Source organism: Oncorhynchus nerka, linkage group LG9b (genome assembly GCF_034236695.1).
Source record: "Oncorhynchus nerka isolate Pitt River linkage group LG9b, Oner_Uvic_2.0, whole genome shotgun sequence".
Classification (NCBI taxonomy): domain Eukaryota; kingdom Metazoa; phylum Chordata; class Actinopteri; order Salmoniformes; family Salmonidae; genus Oncorhynchus; species Oncorhynchus nerka.
Window position 1 is genome coordinate 49,629,527 of NC_088424.1, and position 19,790 is coordinate 49,649,316.

A 19,790-nucleotide genomic window follows, 5' to 3' on the forward strand; every position below is an offset into this window, starting at 1 on the left:
AGTTGGATGAGGAGACTTTTTGCCATAGCAATATTTAGAGTTTGTTCAGAAGTTCCCTATCAATACGTTTTGAATAGACAGAGCTATGATGCACACGGCTGAAAGCCAGAAGAGAATATGCTTTTCCTCAAATCTGGTTCATCGCCAGGTTTCTTATACCCTCTGAGCTACAGATTGCAATTTTGGGATCAAGGTCAGCTTCTATATAACACGTCCTGACAAATGTTAAAACAGCTACATAAATCCAAAATTTGATTCATTCATTGATTAACACGACAACCTTGGGGTACTGGTGTTTATACATAAATAAATAACAAGAAAATATGACCAATAAAGGAAGCATAATGTTCAGTTCTACACCTTTATTTTTCAACTGGCATGGGAAGCTACGAAAGCCTTTAACAATATGAAAATAACCTTATGGCGAAGATTAAACCACAGTTACGAGTCATATCCATTTAAATCGTAACAGATTCGTTAATAAACGTTAACATTTTAAAAAAATCACGTTTCCCCGGCGACAGGATTTGCTCAGAGCAACAAGTTCCACCGCTGTAGAACAGAGCGCTGTCACCCTTCCTTCAGTTAATTCAGATCATTACTTACGTCAAAAAAAAACATAAATGGCAACAAAAAACAACATAAGAGTTGAAAATACATTTTACAATAATGTACATGCACATCCTGCTGTGCCGTCTTAATGTCCTTCGCTTTCGCCCATCACAAATTGACAACGACAGGTAAAAGTAGCATGTTTCCATTGTTCCAATGGTCATAGACTATGTATTCTGTAATGACTGATTTATAATGTTGACTTGCGCCCACTTTATAACAAGCTCTTGTTTATTAGGGCACAGAATGGAGAAAAACAACAACAACAACGTTGTTTAAAAAAAAAAAAAAAAAAAAAGTTTTGCAACGGAAAGAGAAAAAAAATGTGCATTTCTCATTTTGAACAAGTTAAGTTAGTGCCACCCCGTATTCAATTGGTTTTATTCCGTTTGGTGCCCAAATGAACACACCCCAGTCCTTCTGACCCCTCTGTCAATAAGAGATGTAATTATGAATATGGAAAAAGGCAGGCAACATTTTACTTGAAGGGTACCTACCTACATAAGGACTTCATAACCCATCCATAAAACATTCGTAAGCATTTCGTAATGCTTATCTCTTTGGGTTCTGAATGTGTTCTGTAGATCATTCAGCAGGTTTGTATTAACAGGCACAGCAGTGCTCAGTGAAGTTAATAACATGTTCGTGCTGTTTCTTCAGTTTACCATCATCTACTATATTATTATATTACTGAATAAATGGCATCAGGTAGGTACATTTAAACATGTTCTATTTGCAAGGATTAGTCTTCTTCTCCCAATATCTACCAGAGTATTATGTAAATATATAATAGATAGACCAATCACCAATATCTACCAGAGTATTATGTAAATATATAATAGATAGACCAATCACCAATATCTACCAGAGTATTATGTAAATATATAATAGATAGACCAATCACCAATATCTACCAGAGTATTATGTAAATATATAATAGATAGACCAATCACCAATATCTACCAGAGTATTATGTAAATATATAATAGATAGACCAATCACCAATATCTACCAGAGTATTATGTAAATATATAATAGATAGACCAATCACCAATATCTACCAGAGTATTATGTAAATATATAGATAGACCAATCACCAATATCTACCAGAGTATTATGTAAATATATAATAGATAGACCAATCACCAATATCTACCAGAGTATTATGTAAATATATAATAGACCAATCACCAATATCTACCAGAGTATTATGTAAATATATAATAGATAGACCAATCACCAATATCTACCAGAGTATTATGTAAATATATAATAGACCAATCACCAATATCTACCAGAGTATTATGTAAATATATAATAGATAGATAGACTAATCGGCAGGGTAAGCCTAGTGGTTTAGAGCGTTGGACTAGTAAGCGGAAAGTTGCAAGATCGAATCCTCCGAGCTGACAAGGTAGAAATCTGTCGTTCTGCCCCTGAACAAGGCAGTTAACCCACCGTTCCTAGGACGTCATTGTAAATAAGAATTTGTTCTTAACCTTTATTTAACTAGGCAAGTCAGTTAAATAAAAAATAAAATAAATAAAAATGTATTAAATGTTTGCAAATATTTATATTTTATATTCATCATCAACATCAACATGTGTGTAAATGAAGCATTTCTATCTTTTGTAGTAAAAAAATAAGAAGAGAAAGACAAGTGTTACCAATGACATCATCAGTGTGCATCATGTGATTTTAAACAATTATGGGAGGAGCCATTGCATGTCATTGGCAACACTCGTGATTATATTGTTTACTACAACAACAACAACAACAACAAAAAATAGAAACGCGCCATTTTCTCGCACGTTGATGTTGAGGTGGTGATGGAGTTGTACATTTTTTTTTTGACATCTCTCTCTCTAATGTTGTCTTTAGTGGTTCTATCGACCCAACAGACCCGTCTCTCTCTCTCTCTCTCTCTCTCTCTCTAATGTTGTCTTTAGTGGTTCTATCGACCCAACAGACCCGTCTCTCTCTCTCTCTCTCTAATGTTGTCTTTAGTGGTTCTATCGACCCAACAGACCCGTCTCTCTCTCTCTCTCTCTCTAATGTTGTCTTTAGTGGTTCTATCGACCCAACAGACCCGTCTCTCTCTCTCTCTCTCTCTCTCTAATGTTGTCTTTAGTGGTTCTATCGACCCAACAGACCCGTCTCTCTCTCTCTCTTTAATGTTGTCTTTAGTGGTTCTATCGACCCAACAGACCCGTCTCTCTCTCTCTCTCTCTCTCTAATGTTGTCTTTAGTGGTTCTATCGACCCAACAGACCCGTCTCTCTCTCTCTCTCTCTCTCTAATGTTGTCTTTAGTGGTTCTATCGACCCAACAGACCCGTCTCTCTCTCTCTCTCTCTCTCTAATGTTGTCTTTAGTGGTTCTATCGACCCAACAGACCCGTCTCTCTCTCTCTCTAATGTTGTCTTTAGTGGTTCTATCGACCCAACAGACCCGTGTCTCTCTCTCTCAGTTATTATGGCACAGAGGATCCATTCCATCCATGATTGGTGCAGGACTGGTACAGGATTGGTACAGGATTGGTGCAGGACTGGTACAGGATTGGTACAGGATTGGTGCAGGACTGGTGCAGGACTGGTGCAGGATTGGTACAGGATTGGTGCAGGACTGGTACAGGATTGGTACAGGATTGGTGCAGGACTGGTACAGGATTGGTGCAGGACTGGTGCAGGACTGGTACAGGATTGGTGCAGGATTGGTGCAGGACTGGTACATGATTGGTGCAGGACTGGTGCAGGATTGGTGCAGGACTGGTGCAGGACTGGTACAGGATTGGTACAGGATTGGTGCAGGACTGGTACATGATTGGTGCAGGACTGGTACAGGATTGGTGCAGGACTGGTGCAGGACTGGTGCAGGATTGGTACAGGATTGGTGAAGGACTGGTACAGGATTGGTGCAGGACTGGTACAGGACTGGTGCAGGACTGGTACAGGATTGGTACAGGATTGGTGCAGGACTGGTACATGATTGGTGCAGGACTGGTGCAGGATTGGTGCAGGACTGGTGCAGGATTGGTGCAGGACTGGTGCAGGACTGGTACAGGATTGGTACAGGATTGGTGCAGGACTGGTACATGATTGGTGCAGGATTGGTGCAGGACTGGTGCAGGACTGGTACAGGATTGGTACAGGATTGGTGCAGGACTGGTACATGATTGGTGCAGGACTGGTACAGGACTGGTGCAGGACTGGTGCAGGACTGGTACAGGATTGGTGCAGGATTGGTGCAGGACTGGTACAGGATTGGTAAAGACAAGCATTAAGTGGAGTTGTTTTTAATGTTGTTGGTTTAACATGGGCCATATTAAAAAGCTGTCATCTAAGATGCTTTTCTATCATTTATAGGTTTGTATTCCTAAAGCAACTGAGTAGGAGAGCTGATCCGAGATCAGTTTAGCCTTTTAGATTGTAGTGAATAAGAACTACATGGACATAGAGGATCTGATCTAGGATCAGTTTAGCCTTTTAGATTGTAGTGAATAAGAACTACATGGACAGGGAGGATCTGATCTAGGATCAGTTTAGCCTTTTAGATTGTAGTGAATAAGAACTACATGGACAGGGAGGATCTGATCCGAGACCAGCACTCCTACTGTGAGACGCTTAGTGAATATAGGACCTGGAGCCTACCTCGTCCTTCATTAGTAGCCTCACTCCTCCTCTCCTACCTCCTCCTCTCCTCCTCGTTTGGCCAGGGAGAAGGGGAGAGATGGATGGATCCCAGAGAAAGAGGGGGAGAGGGATGAATAGAGTCCGGGGAGAGAGGGAGAGATGAATAGAGGCCAGGGAGAGGTGGATAGAGACGGGGAGAGGTGGATAGAGGCCAGGGAGAGATGGGTAGAGGCCAGGGAGAGATGGATAGAGGCCAGGGAGAGGTGGATAGAGGCCAGGGAGAGGTGGATAGAGGCCAGGGAGAGATGGAGAGAGACCAGGGAGAGATGGATAGAGGCCAGGGAGAGATGGAGAGAGGCCAGGGAGAGATGGATAGAGACCAGGGAGAGATGGATAGAGGCCAGGGAGAGATGGATAGAGGCCAGGGAGAGATGGATAGAGGCCAGGGAGAGATGGATAGAGGCCAGGGAGAGATGGATAGAGGCCAGGGAGAGATGGATAGAGGCCAGGGAGAGGTGGATAGAGGCCAGGGAGAGATGGATAGAGGCCAGGGAGAGATGGATAGAGGCCAGGGAGAGATGGAGAGATGGATAGAGGCCAGGGAGAGATGGATAGAGGCCAGGAGAGATGGATAGAGGCCAGGGAGAGATGGATAGAGGCCAGGGAGAGATGGAGAGGCCAGGGGAGGTGGATAGAGGCCAGGGAGAGATGGAGAGGCCAGGGAGAGATGGATAGAGGCCAGGGAGAGATGGATAGAGGCCAGGGAGAGATGGATAGAGGCCAGGGAGAGATGGATAGAGGCCAGGGAGAGGTGGATAGAGGCCAGGGAGAGATGGATAGAGGCCAGGGAGAGATGGATAGAGGCCAGGGAGAGATGGAGAGATGGATAGAGGCCAGGGAGAGATGGAGAGGGATGGATAGAGGCCAGGGAGAGATGGATAGAGGCCAGGGAGAGATGGATAGAGGCCAGGGAGAGATGGAGAGAGGCCAGGGAGAGATGGATAGAGACCAGGGAGAGATGGATAGAGGCCAGGGAGAGATGGATAGAGGCCAGGGAGAGATGGATAGAGGCCAGGGAGAGATGGAGAGAGGCCAGGGAGAGATGGATAGAGGCCAGGGAGAGATGGATAGAGGCCAGGGAGAGGTGGATAGAGGCCAGGGAGAGATGGATAGAGGCCAGGGAGAGATGGAGAGATGGATAGAGGCCAGGGAGAGATGGAGAGGGATGGATAGAGGCCAGGGAGAGATGGATAGAGGCCAGGGAGAGATGGATAGAGGCCAGGGAGAGATGGATAGAGGCCAGGGAGAGATGGATAGAGGCCAGGGAGAGATGGATAGAGGCCAGGGAGAGGTGGATAGAGGCCAGGGAGAGATGGATAGAGGCCAGGGAGATGGATAGAGGCCAGGGAGAGATGGATAGAGGCCAGGGAGAGATGGATAGAGGCCAGGGAGAGATGGATAGAGGCCAGGGAGAGATGGATAGAGACCAGGGAGAGGTGGGTAGAGGCCAGGGAGAGGTGGGTAGAGGCCAGGGAGAGGTGGATAGAGGCCAGGGAGAGATGGAGAGGTGGATAGAGGCCAGGGAGAGATGGAGAGATGGATAGAGACCAGGGAGAGATGGATAGAGGCCGGGAAGATGGGGAGAGGAGAGGTGGATAGAGGCCAGGGAGAGATGGATGAAAGATCGGAGAGCCCAGGAGAGATGGATAGAGGCCAGGGAGAGATGGGAGGACCAGGGGAGAGATGGAGAGGTGGATAGAGGCCAGGGAGAGATGGATAGAGGCCAGGGAGAGATGGATAGAGGCCAGGGAGAGATGGCCAGGAGAGGTGGATAGAGGCCAGGGAGAGATAGAGGCCAGGGAGAGAGAGAGGCCAGGGAGAGGTGGATAGAGGCCAGGGAGGTGGAGATGGAGAGATGGATAGAGGCCAGGGAGAGATGGATAGATGGAGGCCAGGGAGAGATGGATAGAGGAGGGGAGAGATGGATAGAGAGAGATGGATAGAGGCCAGGGAGAGATGGAGAGGCCAGGAGAGATGGATAGCCAGGGAGAGATGGAGAGGATGGATAGAGGCCAGGGAGAGATGGAGAGATGGATAGAGGCCAGGGAGAGATGGATAGAGGCCAGGGAGAGATGGATAGAGGCCAGGGAGAGATGGATAGAGGCCAGGGAGAGATGGGAGAGATGGAGGCCAGGGAGAGATGGATAGAGGCCAGGGAGAGATAGAGGCCAGGAGAGATGGATAGAGGCCAGGGAGAGATGGATGGATAGAGGCCAGGGAGAGGTGGATAGAGGCCAGGGAGAGATGGATAGGCCAGGGAGATGGAGGTGGATAGAGGCCAGGGAGAGATGGATAGAGGGGAGCCAGGGAGAGATGGATAGAGGCCAGGGGAGAGATGGAGAGGTGGATAGAGGCCAGGGAGAGATGGAGAGATGGATAGAGACCAGGGAGAGATGGATAGAGGCCCGGGAAAGATGGGTAGAGCCCAGGAGAGGTGGATAGAGGCCAGGGAGAGATGGATAGAGGCCCGGGAAAGATCGGTAGAGCCCAGGAGAGGTGGATAGAGGCCAGGGAGAGATGGGTAGAGACCAGGGAGAGATGGAGAGGTGGATAGAGGCCAGGGAGAGATGGATAGAGGCCAGGGAGAGATGGAGAGAGGCCAGGGAGAGATGGAGAGATGGATAGAGGCCAGGGAGAGATGGAGAGAGGCCAGGGAGAGGTGGATAGAGGCCAGGGAGAGATGGAGAGATGGATAGAGGCCAGGGAGAGATGGAGAGAGGCCAGGGAGAGATGGATAGAGGCCAGAGAGAGGTGGATAGAGGCCAGGGAGAGATGGAGAGATGGATAGAGGCCAGGGAGAGATGGATAGAGGCCAGGGAGAGATGGATAGAGGCCAGGGAGAGATGGATAGAGGCCAGGGAGAGGTGGATAGAGGCCAGGGAGAGGTGGGTAGAGGCCAGGGAGAGATGGAGAGGGATGGATAGAGGCCAGGGAGAGATGGATAGAGGCCAGGGAGAGCTGGGTAGAGGCCAGGGAGAGATGGATAGAGGCCAGGGAGAGATGGATAGAGTCCAGGGAGAGATGGATAGAGGCCAGGGAGAGATGGAGAGATGGATAGAGGCCAGGGAGAGATGGATAGAGGCCAGGGAGAGATGGATAGAGGCCAGGGAGAGATGGATAAAGGCCAGGGAGAGATGGATAGAGGCCAGGGAGAGGTGGATAGAGGCCAGGGAGAGGTGGATAGAGGCCAGGGAGAGATGGAGAGATGGATAGAGGCCAGGGAGAGGTGGATAGAGGCCAGGGAGAGATGGAGAGGGATGTGTAGAGCTGGAGAGGAGCTCACAGGTTGGTCTCCCTCCTATCTTTACTAGGGGAAGGTTTAGGGGGATCCTTGGCGGTGGTAGCTTTCCCGTTCTTAGCTTCCACCACCACCGCCGGCTCTGCTGCTGCAGGGGAAACCACGGCAACTACGGAACGTTTGGTCTGCTCCTCGCTCCTCGCCTCGGGGCTGGGCTGTATGGGCGGAGCCTGTTCTGCTGGAGGTGGGGCTGTCAGCTCCTGCTGCTGTAGCTTGTGGGTCTGGAGGAGGCGGAGCTGAACGCGCAGTTCCAAGATGGCTTCCTGCTCCTCGTGGATGGCCTGGTTGAAGTGGGTGTTCTTGTTCTGGAGAATGGCGAGATGGAGACACAAGGAGAGACAGTTCAGACGGACAGAGAGAGAGACAGAGAGGCAGACAGAGAGACAGAGAGAGAAAGAGAGAGAGACAGACAGAGAGATACAGAGAGAGAGAGAGACAGACAGACAGAGAAAGAGAGAGACACAGAGAGAGAGACAGAGAGAGAGAGAGACAGAGAGAGAGACACAGAGAGAGAGACAGAGAGAGAGACACAGAGAGAGAGACACAGAGAGAGAGACACAGAGAGAGAGACAGACAGAGAGAGAAAGAGAGACAGACAGACAGAGAGAGACAGAGAGAGACAGACAGAGAGAGAAAGAGAGACAGACAGAGAGAGAAAGAGAGAGACAGACAGACAGAGAGAGAAAGAGAGACAGACAGAGAGAGAAAGAGAGAGACAGACAGACAGAGAGAAAAAGAGAGAGAGACAGACAGAGAGAGAAAGAGAGACAGACAGACAGAGAGAGACAGCAACAAGAAGCAAAACTAGATGACGCAGAATAAAAGCACTAAGTATATCAGCGCTCAGACATCTCTCTCTCTCTTCTCCATCTCTCTCTCTCTCTGTCTCTCTCTCTCTCCTCTCTCTCCTCTCTCTCTCTCTCTTCTCCCTCCGTCTCTCACCTCCAGTTCTTCGTTCTGTTTGTGCAGCTCTTCCAGGATCATCTGTAGTTCCTCCTCGTCTTCGCTCTCACTCTCGCTGTCTGAAGAGTACTCCTCTGTCTCACTGCGACCCTGTTGACGACTATAGACACAAGGAGAGGAGAGCTTAGCTCATATTCACCAGTGGACAAAATATTAACAACTCCTTCCTAATATTGAGTTGCGCGCCCCCCCCCCTCAGAACAGCCTCAATACATCAGGTCATGGACTCTACAATGTCCACAGGGATGCTGGTCCATGTTGACTCCAATGTTTCCCACAGTTGCGTCCAGTTGGCTGGATGTCCTTTGGGTGGTGGAACATTCTGGATACACAGGCTACCTGCTGGTTACTAGTCCAACGCTCTAACCACTAGGCTACCTGCTGGTTACTAGTCCAACGCTCTAACCACTAGGCTACCTGCTGGTTACTGACCCAACGCTCTAACCACTAGGCTGCCTGCCGTCCCAACACTCTAACCACTAGGCTACCTGCTGGTTACTAGTCCAACGCTCTAACCACTAGGCTACCTGCTGGTTACTAGTCCAACGCTCTAACCACTAGGCTACATGCTGGTTACTAGTCCAACACTCTAACCACTAGGCTACCTGCTGGTTACTAGTCCAACGCTCTAACCACTAGGCTACCTGCTGGTTACTAGTCCAACACTCTAACCACTAGGCTACCTGCTGGTTACTAGTCCAACGCTCTAACCACTAGGCTACCTGCTGGTTACTAGTCCAACGCTCTAACCACTAGGCTACCTGCTGGTTACTGGTCCAACGCTCTAACCACTAGGCTACCTGCTGGTTATTAGTCCAACACTCTAACCACTAGGCTACCTGCTGGTTACTAGTCCAACGCTCTAACCACTAGGCTACCTGCTGGTTACTAGTCCAACGCTCTAACCACTAGGCTACCTGCTGGTTACTGGTCCAACGCTCTAACCACTAGTCTACCTGCTGGTTACTGACCCAACGCTCTAACCACTAGGCTACCTGCTGGTTACTAGTCCAACACTCTAACCACTAGGCTACCTGCCGTCCCAACACTCTAACCACTAGGCTACCTGCTGGTTACTGACCCAACGCTCTAACCACTAGGCTACCTGCTGGTTACTGACCCAACGCTCTAACCACTAGGCTACCTGCTGGTTACTGACCCAACACTAACCACTAGGCTACCTGCTGGTTACTGACTCAACACTCTAACCACTAGGCTACCTGCTGGTTACTGACCCAACACCTGCTGGTTACTAGTCCAACACTCTAACCACTAGGCTACCTGCCGTCCCAACACTCTAACCACTAGGCTACCTGCTGGTTACTAGTCCAACACTAACCACTAGGCTACTTGCTGGTTACTGACCCAACACTAACCACTAGGCTACCTGCTGGTTACTGACCCAACACTAACCACTAGGCTACTTGCTGGTTACTGACCCAACACTAACCACTAGGCTACCTGCTGGTTACTGACCCAACACTCTAACCACTAGGCTACCTGCTGGTTACTGACCCAACACTAACCACTAGGCTACCTGCTGGTTACTGACCCAACGCTCTAACCACTAGGCTACCTGCTGGTTATTAGTCCAACACTCTAACCACTAGGCTACCTGCTGGTTACTGACCCAACGCTCTAACCACTAGGCTGCCTGCCGTCCCAACACTCTAACCACTAGGCTACCTGCTGGTTACTGGCCCAACACTCTAACCACTAGGCTACCTGCTGGTTACTGGCCCAACACTCTCACCACTAGGCTACCTGCTGGTTACTGACCCAACACTCTAACCACTAGGCTACCTGCTGGTTACTGGCCCAACACTCTAACCACTAGGCTACCTGCTGGTTACTGGCCCAACACTCTCACCACTAGGCTACCTGCTGGTTACTGACCCAACACTCTAACCACTAGGCTACCTGCTGGTTACTGGCCCAACACTCTAACCACTAGGCTACCTGCTGGTTACTGGCCCAACGCTCTATCCACTAGGCTACATGCTGGTTACTAGTCCAACACTCTAACCACTAGGCTACCTGCTGGTTACTAGTCCAACGCTCTAACCACTAGGCTACCTGCTGGTTACTAGTCCAACGCTCTAACCACTAGGCTACCTGCTGGGTACTAGTCCAACACTCTAACCACAAGGCTACCTGCTGGTTACTAGTCCAACGCTCTAACCACTAGGCTACCTGCTGGTTATTAGTCCAACACTCTAACCACTAGGCTACCTGCTGGTTACTGACCCAACGCTCTAACCACTAGGCTGCCTGCCGTCCCAACACTCTAACCACAAGGCTACCTGCTGGTTACTAGTCCAACGCTCTAACCACTAGGCTACCTGCTGGTTATTAGTCCAACACTCTAACCACTAGGCTACCTGCTGGTTACTGACCCAACGCTCTAACCACTAGGCTGCCTGCCGTCCCAACACTCTAACCACTAGGCTACCTGCTGGTTACTAGTCCAACGCTCTAACAACTAGGCTACCTGCTGGTTACTAGTCCAACGCTCTAACCACTAGGCTACATGCTGGTTACTAGTCCAACACTCTAACCACTAGGCTACCTGCTGGTTACTAGTCCAACGCTCTAACCACTAGGCTACCTGCTGGTTACTAGTCCAACACTCTAACCACTAGGCTACCTGCTGGTTACTAGTCCAACGCTCTAACCACTAGGCTACCTGCTGGTTACTAGTCCAACGCTCTAACCACTAGGCTACCTGCTGGTTACTGGTCCAACGCTCTAACCACTAGGCTACCTGCTGGTTATTAGTCCAACACTCTAACCACTAGGCTACCTGCTGGTTACTAGTCCAACGCTCTAACCACTAGGCTACCTGCTGGTTACTAGTCCAACGCTCTAACCACTAGGCTACCTGCTGGTTACTGGTCCAACGCTCTAACCACTAGGCTACCTGCTGGTTATTGGTCCAACACTCTAACCACTAGGCTACCTGCTGGTTACTGACCCAACACTCTAACCACTAGTCTACCTGCTGGTTACTGACCCAACGCTCTAACCACTAGGCTACCTGCTGGTTACTAGTCCAACACTCTAACCACTAGACTACCTGCTGGTTACTAGTCCAACAATCTAACCACTAGGCTACCTGCCGTCCCAACACTCTAACCACTAGGCTACCTGCTGGTTACTAGTCCAACACTAACCACTAGGCTACCTGCTGGTTACTGACCCAACGCTCTAACCACTAGGCTACCTGCTGGTTACTGACCCAACGCTCTAACCACTAGGCTACCTGCTGGTTACTGACCCAACACTAACCACTAGGCTACCTGCTGGTTACTGACCCAACACTCTAACCACTAGGCTACCTGCTGGTTACTGACCCAACACCTGCTGGTTACTAGTCCAACACTCTAACCACTAGGCTACCTGCCGTCCCAACACTCTAACCACTAGGCTACCTGCTGGTTACTAGTCCAACACTAACCACTAGGCTACTTGCTGGTTACTGACCCAACACTAACCACTAGGCTACCTGCTGGTTACTGACCCAACACTAACCACTAGGCTACTTGCTGGTTACTGACCCAACACTAACCACTAGGCTACCTGCTGGTTACTGACCCAACGCTCTAACCACTAGGCTACCTGCTGGTTACTGACCCAACACTAACCACTAGGCTACTTGCTGGTTACTGACCCAACACTAACCACTAGGCTACCTGCTGGTTACTGACCCAACACTCTAACCACTAGGCTACCTGCTGGTTACTGACCCAACACTAACCACTAGGCTACCTGCTGGTTACTGACCCAACGCTCTAACCACTAGGCTACCTGCTGGTTATTAGTCCAACACTCTAACCACTAGGCTACCTGCTGGTTACTGACCCAACGCTCTAACCACTAGGCCGCCTGCCGTCCCAACACTCTAACCACTAGGCTACCTGCTGGCTACTAGTCCAACACTCTAACCACTAGGCTGCCTGCTGGTTACTGACCCAACACTCTCACCACTAGGCTACCTGCTGGTTACTGACCCAACACTCTCACCACTAGGCTACCTGCTGGTTACTGACCCAACACTCTCACCACTAGGCTACCTGCTGGTTACTGACCCAACACTCTCACCACTAGGCTGACTGCTGGTTACTGACCCAACACTCTCACCACTAGACTACCTGCTGGTTACTGACCCAACACTCTAACCACTAGGCTACCTGCTGGTTACTGGCCCAACACTCTAACCACTAGGCTACCTGCTGGTTACTGGCCCAACACTCTCACCACTAGGCTACCTGCTGGTTACTGACCCAACACTCTAACCACTAGGCTACCTGCTGGTTACTGGCCCAACACTCTAACCACTAGGCTACCTGCTGGTTACTGGCCCAACGCTCTATCCACTAGGCTACATGCTGGTTACTAGTCCAACACTCTAACCACTAGGCTACCTGCTGGTTACTAGTCCAACGCTCTAACCACTAGGCTACCTGCTGGGTACTAGTCCAACACTCTAACCACTAGGCTACCTGCTGGTTACTGACCCAACACTCTAACCACTAGGCTGCCTGCCGTCCCAACACTCTAACCACAAGGCTACCTGCTGGTTACTAGTCCAACGCTGTAACCACTAGGCTACCTGCTGGTTATTAGTCCAACACTCTAACCACTAGGCTACCTGCTGGTTACTGACCCAACGCTCTAACCACTAGGCTGCCTGCCGTCCCAACACTCTAACCACTAGGCTACCTGCTGGTTACTAGTCCAACGCTCTAACCACTAGGCTACCTGCTGGTTACTAGTCCAACGCTCTAACCACTAGGCTACATGCTGGTTACTAGTCCAACACTCCAACCACTAGGCTACCTGCTGGTTACTAGTCCAACGCTCTAACCACTAGGCTACCTGCTGGTTACTAGTCCAACACTCTAACCACTAGGCTACCTGCTGGTTACTAGTCCAACGCTCTAACCACTAGGCTACCTGCTGGTTACTAGTCCAACGCTCTAACCACTAGGCTACCTGCTGGTTACTCGTCCAACGCTCTAACCACTAGGCTACCTGCTGGTTATTAGTCCAACACTCTAACCACTAGGCTACCTGCTGGTTACTAGTCCAACGCTCTAACCACTAGGCTACCTGCTGGTTACTAGTCCAACGCTCTAACCACTAGGCTACCTGCTGGTTACTGGTCCAACGCTCTAACCACTAGGCTACCTGCTGGTTATTAGTCCAACACTAACCACTAGGCTACCTGCTGGTTACTGACCCAACGCTCTAACCACTAGTCTACCTGCTGGTTACTGACCCAACGCTCTAACCACTAGGCTACCTGCTGGTTACTAGTCCAACACTCTAACCACTAGACTACCTGCTGGTTACTAGTCCAACACTCTAACCACTAGGCTGCCTGCCGTCCCAACACTCTAACCACAAGGCTACCTGCTGGTTACTAGTCCAACGCTCTAACCACTAGGCTACCTGCTGGTTACTGACCCAACACTAACCACTAGGCTACCTGCTGGTTACTGACCCAACACTCTAACCACTAGGCTACCTGCTGGTTACTGACCCAACACCTGCTGGTTACTAGTCCAACACTCTAACCACTAGGCTACCTGCCGTCCCAACACTCTAACCACTAGGCTACCTGCTGGTTACTAGTCCAACACTAACCACTAGGCTACTTGCTGGTTACTGACCCAACACTAACCACTAGGCTACCTGCTGGTTACTGACCCAACACTAACCACTAGGCTACTTGCTGGTTACTGACCCAACACTAACCACTAGGCTACCTGCTGGTTACTGACCCAACGCTCTAACCACTAGGCTACCTGCTGGTTACTGACCCAACACTAACCACTAGGCCACTTGCTGGTTACTGACCCAACACTAACCACTAGGCTACCTGCTGGTTACTGGCCCAACACTCTCACCACTAGGCTACCTGCTGGTTACTGACCCAACACTCTAACCACTAGGCTACCTGCTGGTTACTGGCCCAACACTCTAACCACTAGGCTACCTGCTGGTTACTGGCCCAACGCTCTATCCACTAGGCTACATGCTGGTTACTAGTCCAACACTCTAACCACTAGGCTACCTGCTGGTTACTAGTCCAACGCTCTAACCACTAGGCTACCTGCTGGTTACTAGTCCAACGCTCTAACCACTAGGCTACCTGCTGGGTACTAGTCCAACACTCTAACCACAAGGCTACCTGCTGGTTACTAGTCCAACGCTCTAACCACTAGGCTACCTGCTGGTTATTAGTCCAACACTCTAACCACTAGGCTACCTGCTGGTTACTGACCCAACGCTCTAACCACTAGGCTGCCTGCCGTCCCAACACTCTAACCACAAGGCTACCTGCTGGTTACTAGTCCAACGCTCTAACCACTAGGCTACCTGCTGGTTATTAGTCCAACACTCTAACCACTAGGCTACCTGCTGGTTACTGACCCAACGCTCTAACCACTAGGCTGCCTGCCGTCCCAACACTCTAACCACTAGGCTACCTGCTGGTTACTAGTCCAACGCTCTAACAACTAGGCTACCTGCTGGTTACTAGTCCAACGCTCTAACCACTAGGCTACATGCTGGTTACTAGTCCAACACTCTAACCACTAGGCTACCTGCTGGTTACTAGTCCAACGCTCTAACCACTAGGCTACCTGCTGGTTACTAGTCCAACACTCTAACCACTAGGCTACCTGCTGGTTACTAGTCCAACGCTCTAACCACTAGGCTACCTGCTGGTTACTAGTCCAACGCTCTAACCACTAGGCTACCTGCTGGTTACTGGTCCAACGCTCTAACCACTAGGCTACCTGCTGGTTATTAGTCCAACACTCTAACCACTAGGCTACCTGCTGGTTACTAGTCCAACGCTCTAACCACTAGGCTACCTGCTGGTTACTAGTCCAACGCTCTAACCACTAGGCTACCTGCTGGTTACTGGTCCAACGCTCTAACCACTAGGCTACCTGCTGGTTATTGGTCCAACACTCTAACCACTAGGCTACCTGCTGGTTACTGACCCAACACTCTAACCACTAGTCTACCTGCTGGTTACTGACCCAACGCTCTAACCACTAGGCTACCTGCTGGTTACTAGTCCAACACTCTAACCACTAGACTACCTGCTGGTTACTAGTCCAACAATCTAACCACTAGGCTACCTGCCGTCCCAACACTCTAACCACTAGGCTACCTGCTGGTTACTAGTCCAACACTAACCACTAGGCTACCTGCTGGTTACTGACCCAACGCTCTAACCACTAGGCTACCTGCTGGTTACTGACCCAACGCTCTAACCACTAGGCTACCTGCTGGTTACTGACCCAACACTAACCACTAGGCTACCTGCTGGTTACTGACCCAACACTCTAACCACTAGGCTACCTGCTGGTTACTGACCCAACACCTGCTGGTTACTAGTCCAACACTCTAACCACTAGGCTACCTGCCGTCCCAACACTCTAACCACTAGGCTACCTGCTGGTTACTAGTCCAACACTAACCACTAGGCTACTTGCTGGTTACTGACCCAACACTAACCACTAGGCTACCTGCTGGTTACTGACCCAACACTAACCACTAGGCTACTTGCTGGTTACTGACCCAACACTAACCACTAGGCTACCTGCTGGTTACTGACCCAACGCTCTAACCACTAGGCTACCTGCTGGTTACTGACCCAACACTAACCACTAGGCTACTTGCTGGTTACTGACCCAACACTAACCACTAGGCTACCTGCTGGTTACTGACCCAACACTCTAACCACTAGGCTACCTGCTGGTTACTGACCCAACACTAACCACTAGGCTACCTGCTGGTTACTGACCCAACGCTCTAACCACTAGGCTACCTGCTGGTTATTAGTCCAACACTCTAACCACTAGGCTACCTGCTGGTTACTGACCCAACGCTCTAACCACTAGGCCGCCTGCCGTCCCAACACTCTAACCACTAGGCTACCTGCTGGCTACTAGTCCAACACTCTAACCACTAGGCTGCCTGCTGGTTACTGACCCAACACTCTCACCACTAGGCTACCTGCTGGTTACTGACCCAACACTCTCACCACTAGGCTACCTGCTGGTTACTGACCCAACACTCTCACCACTAGGCTACCTGCTGGTTACTGACCCAACACTCTCACCACTAGGCTGACTGCTGGTTACTGACCCAACACTCTCACCACTAGACTACCTGCTGGTTACTGACCCAACACTCTAACCACTAGGCTACCTGCTGGTTACTGGCCCAACACTCTAACCACTAGGCTACCTGCTGGTTACTGGCCCAACACTCTCACCACTAGGCTACCTGCTGGTTACTGACCCAACACTCTAACCACTAGGCTACCTGCTGGTTACTGGCCCAACACTCTAACCACTAGGCTACCTGCTGGTTACTGGCCCAACGCTCTATCCACTAGGCTACATGCTGGTTACTAGTCCAACACTCTAACCACTAGGCTACCTGCTGGTTACTAGTCCAACGCTCTAACCACTAGGCTACCTGCTGGGTACTAGTCCAACACTCTAACCACTAGGCTACCTGCTGGTTACTGACCCAACACTCTAACCACTAGGCTGCCTGCCGTCCCAACACTCTAACCACAAGGCTACCTGCTGGTTACTAGTCCAACGCTGTAACCACTAGGCTACCTGCTGGTTATTAGTCCAACACTCTAACCACTAGGCTACCTGCTGGTTACTGACCCAACGCTCTAACCACTAGGCTGCCTGCCGTCCCAACACTCTAACCACTAGGCTACCTGCTGGTTACTAGTCCAACGCTCTAACCACTAGGCTACCTGCTGGTTACTAGTCCAACGCTCTAACCACTAGGCTACATGCTGGTTACTAGTCCAACACTCCAACCACTAGGCTACCTGCTGGTTACTAGTCCAACGCTCTAACCACTAGGCTACCTGCTGGTTACTAGTCCAACACTCTAACCACTAGGCTACCTGCTGGTTACTAGTCCAACGCTCTAACCACTAGGCTACCTGCTGGTTACTAGTCCAACGCTCTAACCACTAGGCTACCTGCTGGTTACTCGTCCAACGCTCTAACCACTAGGCTACCTGCTGGTTATTAGTCCAACACTCTAACCACTAGGCTACCTGCTGGTTACTAGTCCAACGCTCTAACCACTAGGCTACCTGCTGGTTACTAGTCCAACGCTCTAACCACTAGGCTACCTGCTGGTTACTGGTCCAACGCTCTAACCACTAGGCTACCTGCTGGTTATTAGTCCAACACTAACCACTAGGCTACCTGCTGGTTACTGACCCAACGCTCTAACCACTAGTCTACCTGCTGGTTACTGACCCAACGCTCTAACCACTAGGCTACCTGCTGGTTACTAGTCCAACACTCTAACCACTAGACTACCTGCTGGTTACTAGTCCAACACTCTAACCACTAGGCTGCCTGCCGTCCCAACACTCTAACCACAAGGCTACCTGCTGGTTACTAGTCCAACGCTCTAACCACTAGGCTACCTGCTGGTTACTGACCCAACACTAACCACTAGGCTACCTGCTGGTTACTGACCCAACACTCTAACCACTAGGCTACCTGCTGGTTACTGACCCAACACCTGCTGGTTACTAGTCCAACACTCTAACCACTAGGCTACCTGCCGTCCCAACACTCTAACCACTAGGCTACCTGCTGGTTACTAGTCCAACACTAACCACTAGGCTACTTGCTGGTTACTGACCCAACACTAACCACTAGGCTACCTGCTGGTTACTGACCCAACACTAACCACTAGGCTACTTGCTGGTTACTGACCCAACACTAACCACTAGGCTACCTGCTGGTTACTGACCCAACGCTCTAACCACTAGGCTACCTGCTGGTTACTGACCCAACACTAACCACTAGGCCACTTGCTGGTTACTGACCCAACACTAACCACTAGGCTACCTGCTGGTTACTGACCCAACACTCTAACCACTAGGCTACCTGCTGGTTACTGACCCAACACTAACCACTAGGCTACCTGCTGGTTACTGACCCAACGCTCTAACCACTAGGCTACCTGCTGGTTATTAGTCCAACACTCTAACCACTAGGCTACCTGCTGGTTACTGACCCAACGCTCTAACCACTAGGCTGCCTGCCGTCCCAACACTCTAACCACTAGGCTACCTGCTGGTTACTGACCCAACACTCTCACCACTAGGCTACCTGCTGGTTACTGACCCAACACTCTCACCACTAGGCTACCTGCTGGTTACTGACCCAACACTCTCACCACTAGGCTACCTGCTGGTTACTGACCCAACACTCTCACCACTAGGCTGACTGCTGGTTACTGACCCAACACTCTCACCACTAGACTACCTGCTGGTTACTGACCCAACACTCTAACCACTAGGCTACCTGCTGGTTACTGGCCCAACACTCTAACCACTAGGCTACCTGCTGGTTACTGGCCCAACACTCTCACCACTAGGCTACCTGCTGGTTACTGACCCAACACTCTAACCACTAGGCTACCTGCTGGTTACTGGCCCAACACTCTAACCACTAGGCTACCTGCTGGTTACTGGCCCAACACTCTCACCACTAGGCTACCTGCTGGTTACTGACCCAACACTCTAACCACTAGGCTACCTGCTGGTTACTGGCCCAACACTCTAACCACTAGGCTACCTGCTGGTTACTGGCCCAACGCTCTATCCACTAGGCTACATGCTGGTTACTAGTCCAACACTCTAACCACTAGGCTACCTGCTGGTTACTAGTCCAACGCTCTAACCACTAGGCTACCTGCTGGTTACTAGTCCAACGCTCTAACCACTAGGCTACCTGCTGGGTACTAGTCCAACACTCTAACCACAAGGCTACCTGCTGGTTACTAGTCCAACGCTCTAACCACTAGGCTACCTGCTGGTTATTAGTCCAACACTCTAACCACTAGGCTACCTGCTGGTTACTGACCCAACGCTCTAACCACTAGGCTGCCTGCCGTCCCAACACTCTAACCACAAGGCTACCTGCTGGTTACTAGTCCAACGCTCTAACCACTAGGCTACCTGCTGGTTACTAGTCCAACACTCTAACCACTAGACTACCTGCTGGTTACTAGTCCAACACTCTAACCACTAGGCTACCTGCCGTCCCAACACTCTAACCACTAGGCTACCTGCTGGTTACTAGTCCAACACTAACCACTAGGCTACCTGCTGGTTACTGACCCAACGCTCTAACCACTAGGCTAC

At 50.2% G+C, this 19,790-nt stretch overlaps 2 protein-coding genes across 2 annotated transcripts in view; both read right to left on the reverse strand.

Annotated features, from left to right (window-relative positions):
* Nucleotides 1-347: 347 nt before the first annotated feature.
* On the reverse strand, nt 348-4,859 carry LOC135565755 (uncharacterized). Its single transcript, XM_065013805.1, has 2 exons — nt 4,261-4,859; nt 348-3,862 (listed from the first exon to the last, which is right to left on the reverse strand). Exons 1-2 carry the CDS (start codon nt 4,270-4,272, stop codon nt 3,077-3,079), a joined length of 798 nt encoding a protein of 265 aa, XP_064869877.1. The 5' UTR covers nt 4,273-4,859; the 3' UTR covers nt 348-3,076.
* A 2,547-nt stretch (nt 4,860-7,406) lies between these two features.
* ralbp1 (ralA binding protein 1) overlaps nt 7,407-19,790 on the reverse strand; it is a 77,467-nt gene continuing 65,083 nt past the window's right edge. Inside the window, exons 12-14 of the mRNA XM_065013807.1 lie at nt 8,543-8,663; nt 7,529-7,905; nt 7,407-7,478 (exon numbers count right to left, since the gene is read on the reverse strand). Coding sequence (XP_064869879.1) covers nt 7,582-7,905; nt 8,543-8,663 — 445 coding nt within the window. The 3' untranslated portion in view covers nt 7,407-7,478; nt 7,529-7,581. The remainder of the gene's footprint in view (nt 7,479-7,528; nt 7,906-8,542; nt 8,664-19,790) is intronic.